Source organism: Polypterus senegalus, chromosome 1, assembly GCF_016835505.1.
Source record: "Polypterus senegalus isolate Bchr_013 chromosome 1, ASM1683550v1, whole genome shotgun sequence".
NCBI classification, from domain to species: domain Eukaryota; kingdom Metazoa; phylum Chordata; class Cladistia; order Polypteriformes; family Polypteridae; genus Polypterus; species Polypterus senegalus.
This window is the reverse complement of record NC_053154.1, coordinates 332,786,384-332,792,383: the sequence shown is the minus strand read 5'-3', so window position 1 is coordinate 332,792,383 and position 6,000 is coordinate 332,786,384. Positions and strand designations below refer to the sequence as shown.

Sequence of the window (6,000 nt, the reverse complement as noted above, 5' to 3'; positions counted from 1 at the left end):
GTTTAAGAATGAACAGGATCAGGACCAAAGCGATAGCCTTAGGGTGTCAGAGAGAGGGAGCCTGAGCTGAAAGTGCATGTTGGACAAATGTTTTAAATTGTGTTCTTTGAACAACTGCAGACTGAACAACACAGCAGTGGGAAAGAAAAAAGGGGCTTTGCGTTTAAGAAGCAGAAGGCTGTCCATTTTACTTGTGATGGTAACAGCTAAGCATTCAAAAACATGAATAGGCTCAGGCCAAACAGAACCAGAGGATGATGTGCAAAGGGGCATCTGATGTGCTGGAAAGGCATGGGTGGAATGGCATCCTGGCAGGGATGAATGGCTTTTCTATACTAGGTCAGGAGGCCATCTTAGTGGTTAGACAACAAAGTTTAGGTTAGTTTGGTGAACAAATCTTGTTTTGCTTTTTGTTTCTCCATCCATCCATCCACTTCCGCTTATCCGAGGTCAGGTCGCGGGGGCAGCAGCTTAAGCAGAGAGGCCCAGACTTCCCTCTCCCCGGCCACTTCTTCCAGCTCTTCCGGGAGAATCCCAAGGCGTTCCCAGGCCAGCCGGGAGACATAGTCCCTCCAGCGTGTCCTGGGTCTTCCCCGGGGCCTCCTCCCGGTTGGACGTACCTGGAACACCTCACCAGGGAGGCGTCCAGGAGGCATCCTGATCAGATGCCCGAGCCACCTCATCTGACTCCTCTCGATGCGGTGGAGCAGCGGCTCTACTCTGAGCTCCTCACCAGATTTTTAAGGGAAAGCCCAGACACCCTGCGGAGGAAACTCATTTCAGCCGCTTGTATTCGCGATCTCGTTCTTTCGGTCACTACCCACAGCTCATGACCATAGGTGAGGGTAGGAGCGTAGATCGACTGGTAAATTGAGAGCTTTGCCTTACGGCTCAGCTCCTTTTTCACCACGACAGACCGATGCAGAGCCCGCATCACTGCGGATGCCGCACCGATCTGCCTGTCAATCTCACACTCCATTCTTCCCTCACTTGTGAACAAGACCCCGAGATACTTGACCTCCTCCACTTGGGGCAGGATCTCTCCCCCAACCCTGAGAGGGCACTCCACCCTTTTCCGGCTGAGGACCATGCTCTCGTATTTGGAGGTGCTGATTCTCATCCCAGCCGCTTCACACTCAGCTGCGAACCGATCCAGAGACAGCTGAAGATCACGGCCTGATGAAGCAAACAGGACAACATCATCTTCAAAAAGCAGTGACCCAATCCTGAGTCCACCAAACCGGACCCCTTCAACACCCTGGCTGCGCCTAGAAATTATGTCAATAAAAGTTATGAACAGAATCGGTGACAAAGGGCAGCCCTGGCGGAGTCCAACTCTCACTGGAAACGGGCTCGACTTACTGCCGGCAATGCGGACCAAGCTCTCACACCGGTTGTACAGGGACCGAACAGCCCTTATCAGGGGGTCCGGTACACCATACTCCCAGAGCACCCCCCACAGGATTCCCCCGTTTTTCCTCTTTTGTATTTATACTTTTCCATTGTTTTCAGTGTAAAGTAAATAGTTGTATCTGCTATATTATTAAATATTGTTTAAGTAGCATGCCATTGTACAGTGCTTTTCAAAACTAAGCATTGCTAAATAAAAAAGAAAACCAAACCCAAAGATGGATAGGCGTCCTGACTATAATGCCTGCTGCTCACTGTCCCAGTTAGGAAGTCACTATGGAGAGACAACATAGACAGATGGGCGCAGTTTCCAACCTCAGTTGGGAAGCAGAGATAACAAATGGACATAGGAAGACCAGATCACTGGCTAGGTGAAATGTCCTTCTGGTATGGCTTTGGTTTGGACACCCTCAGGATTGCATGGGAGTCATAGTTCTGTTGGAGGGTCTGTGTGTGCTGCCACTGGCTGCTGTTACTGAGAGAAGGTTAACCCTGTTTAATGGAGGTTCAGGCTTCCCTGGAAGTGCTTTCTTTCCTGGGTGCTCTCAGGTCCGGCCTCGACGGCTTTCTCAGGGAAGATGAAGTCAGGAAAGGAAGAGAAAGAATTGTGCATGTGCTATTATGGAAGAAAAGAAACCTGCTTTTGAGGTACTTCTTCAAAATAAAACCCAGGACTGGCATCACGGTCAGTTGGGGCTTGGAATGTGAGACACACCTTACAGGTCACAATTAAAAACAGCAATACCTTATATGTCAGGATTACTCAATTCCAGTCCTAGAGGTCCACAGTGGCTGCAGGTTTTTGCTTTAACCAAATTTTTAGCTAGAACCTGTTTATTTCCCACTAAAGTAGTGTGTTTTTTGGGCTTAGTCTTAGTTAACTTGCTTGTTACAATTCAGCATTTGGGTTGGAATTGTCCCCGTTTTCTTACCCAACCATCAGTTAATAATGAGTTGCAAATGACAAAGGAGCCACCAGCTTTAAACCTGTGTACTCGCATTATGAGATGTATAAATGAGAGACAAGGGAAGGACCAAGAGCTACCAATCTGTTCAGGACCACCACACATACATAGAAGGTTTTCAAAAAGTGAAACTTCTACAAGGTGATAAAGATTTGTTTTGGAAAAATGAAGGCATTAGCAAGTAATACAGAATTAAAAACCAAGTTTCATTATCTTCTAGGTCCAGGCTTCAAAAGACCAAAATGGTTGGAATGAAAACCTGCAGACACTGAGGGGCCTCCAGGACCAGAGCCGAGTACCCCTGATACAGAATGAGTGAGTGTCACGTTGCCAGCATTGGAGTGGGGTAAAGCAAACTACCGTTCTTTTATACCTGAACATCAGTTTTTGCCTTCTGAGAAAAGTTTTAATACATTTGAATTATATTCAAATAGTAAGATTCAATTTGACAGCCATAAGAATAAAACTTTAAGGATAAAGAAATGAATGGACATTAAAATAAAAATTTTAAAAGAACATTGGTCGTAAAAGAGGAGCCAGGAAAAAGGATATACAAGTAATAGTTTATGTAGAACATTTGCAATGTATAGTGTGCCTTGCAAAAGTATTCACTTCCCTTGGTGTTTGTTCTGTTTTGTCGCATGACAACCAGAAATTAAAATGGATTCTTTTATGTGGTTGGGTTAGGATTTACTTACCTTGGCAGTGAAAGTTAATGTCTCTGGTGACTCTTCCTATGAAGTCAGTAGACGGACTGGGAGAGCATGAAGTCGCTGGAAAGGGGTGTGTGGCCCTCCCAATATCTATGCAAAAGGACGAAGGTCCAAGTCTTTAGAGTCCTGATGCTCCCTGTTTGTGAGACATGGACACTATCCAGTGACCTGAGACGAAGACTGGACTCCTTTGGCACTGTGTCTCTCCGAAACATCCTTGGGTACTGTTGGTTTGACTTTGTGTTGCTCATGGAGTCCCAAATGAGGCACATGACCTGCATTGTGAGGGAGCGTCAGTTACGGCACTATGGCCATGTGGCGCGATTCCCAGAGGGTGATCCATAAGATCCTCATGGTTGGGGACCCAAGTGGCTGGACCAGGACAAGGGGTTCGCCCACATAACCCCTGGCTGCGGCAGATAGAGGGATATTTCTGGAGGGTGGGACTGGACCATGTCTGCCTGGGGTGTTGCCAAACGGGATCATGAGTTGTTTCATCGTGTAGTGGGTGCGGCAACACCAGTGCATGCTCCCCAACTTGACTTGACTTGACTTGTTGGGTTAGCACCATTTGATTTACACAATATGCCTATCACTTTGAAGGTGAATAATATTTTTAATGTAACACAAACAGTAATTAGGACCAAAAACGAATCCTGAGCGAGTATAGGTATTCACCTTCCTCCAGTCTGTACTTTGAAGAGCCCCATTTTGCTGCAATTCCAGCTGCACGTCACTTGTTGAAGGCCTCTACTAGCTTGGCACATTTGGCCATTAGGATTTTTGCCCATTTTTAAAGTCAATCTGCTCCAGCTCCTTCAGGTTCTATGGCTTATGCTGGTTTCCAGCAATCTTCAAGTCATGTGACAGTTTTCCCACTGGATGGAGGTCTGGGATTTGATGAAGCCATTCCAAGACATTTCAATGTGTCCCTTTAAAGTACTCTAGTGTCACTTTAGCAGTCTGTTTAGGGTCATTCATTCTCCTGCTGGAAGGTGAACCTTTGTTCCAATCTCAAATCTCTGTCAGACTGATACAGGCCGTCCTCAAGAATTGCCCCGTATTTAGTTCCGCCCGTCTTTCCTTCACTCCTGACCAGTTTTTCTGTCCCCCACAACACAATGCTGCCACCTCCATACTTCACTGTTGGAATGGTGGTCTCAGGGTGATAGGAAGTGTTGGGTTTGCACAACACAGGGTATTTTCCACGATGGCCAAAAAGTTCAATTTTAGTCTCATCTGACCAGAGAACCTTCTTCCATGTGTCTGGGGAGACCACCATGTGCTGCTGCTCCAAACGTGTTTTCTTATTTTTTGTCTTCAAGCAATGGATTTCATCTAGCCACTCTTCCCTAAAGTCCCACAACACTCGGTGGTTTGAATGGCCTAAAGTGGTTCTCCGCTGGGGATCTTTGCAGCTCCTTTAGTGTTATCCTTGGTGTCTTCATTGAACCTCCAATGCCCTCCTTGACTGGTCTGCGAGTTTTGGTGGGCAGCATTCTCTTGTCAAGTTTGTAGTGGTGCCACATTCTTTCATTTTGTTACAATGGGTTTAAATGGTGCTCCGTAGGATATATATATTTTTTTTGTAACCCAACCGTAATTTCTGCTTCTCCACATCATCATCTCAGTCCTGTCTGGAGTGCTCCTTGGTCTTCATGTTGCTGGCTTAGTGGAGTTGCAGAGTCAGAGGCCTTTCAGAACAGGTCTGTTTATACAAAAATCACGTGACACTTTGACTGCACACAGGAAGATCCTTGTCAACTATTGTTGTGACTTCTGAAGTTAACTGGTTGGACCATATCTTATTGAGGGGTTTCACAGAAAAGGGGATGGATACATGTGCACTCCCAACATTTCTGGATTTACTTGTTTTTTTTTATAATACATAAGGTATTTTATTTTCTATTTCACTTCAACAGTTTGGACTATATTGTTATGTTCATTACATAGAATCTAAATGGAAATCCACTTTAATTCCAGACTGTGATGTAACAAAACAGGACAAACACCGAGGGGTGAATACTTTTGCAAGGCACTGTAAATGAAGGGTCATAAGATATTACATTGGACACTGACACTTCAAACAGCCTCTGCACTAACAGCCAAAGCTGCAGATGATGACAGTCGCACTCAAGTCTCTTTTCTACAGACACACAAAAATGAGCGTCGCTGCTCGCCATCACTGTACTTAGGACTGCTTAATCAGGGTCACATGAGTCCTTAGTCCACTGGATGATACATTCAGCCACAAAGGCAATTCACAGTGTGCAAGTCTCCTAACAACCTGTGGATGGAACCCTTTAACATCTAATTCAGGAACTGAATCACTGTCCAAGTGCTGGGAGGTGGAAAATCTACACACCAGGTAAGCTTTGAAGCCTCAAAACCTAAAGGCAGACTTTCTCATCTTTACTTGAAGACAAACATGTTAATAGCTCACTAGTTGGACATTTGCCCTCTTCGTCAGAGAGACAAACATTCAAAGAGCAGCTGCACAGCAGTCTGAGCATAAAACAGCAATAAGAACCTTAAAGGAGTCACGCAGTTACAAGACTTGCGACCCTTTGAAGAAGGAAAATGAAGAGAATGAGGAGAAGCGCAACAAAAAAGAGGCAACAGCTGTGACAAGCTTTTTAAGTGTCAAATCAAAGTGAGTTGATCCAGCTGTCCCGGGACACAGTAACTTACAACGTGCACCATATCTGAACCAATGATCAAGTCAAATCAAGTGGGGGAGCATGCACTTGTACAGCGCGTTGCCACACCCACCACACTACAAAATGGCTCGTGATCCCAGTTGGCAACCCCCTAGGCAGATACGCGGTCCAGTCCCACCATCCAGAAATGACCCTCTATCTGCCGCAGCCAGGTGTTATGTGGGCGACCCTTTGACCTGGTCCAGCCACTCG

At 45.8% G+C, this 6,000-nt stretch overlaps 1 protein-coding gene across 1 annotated transcript in view; it reads right to left on the bottom strand.

Annotated features, from left to right (window-relative positions):
• The window catches only part of pik3c2a (phosphatidylinositol-4-phosphate 3-kinase, catalytic subunit type 2 alpha), a 231,006-nt gene that overhangs the window by 112,990 nt on the left and 112,016 nt on the right, over nt 1–6,000 (bottom strand). Inside the window, exon 5 of the mRNA XM_039740786.1 lies at nt 5,780–5,793. Within this exon, the coding sequence (XP_039596720.1) occupies nt 5,780–5,793 (14 nt within the window). The remainder of the gene's footprint in view (nt 1–5,779; nt 5,794–6,000) is intronic.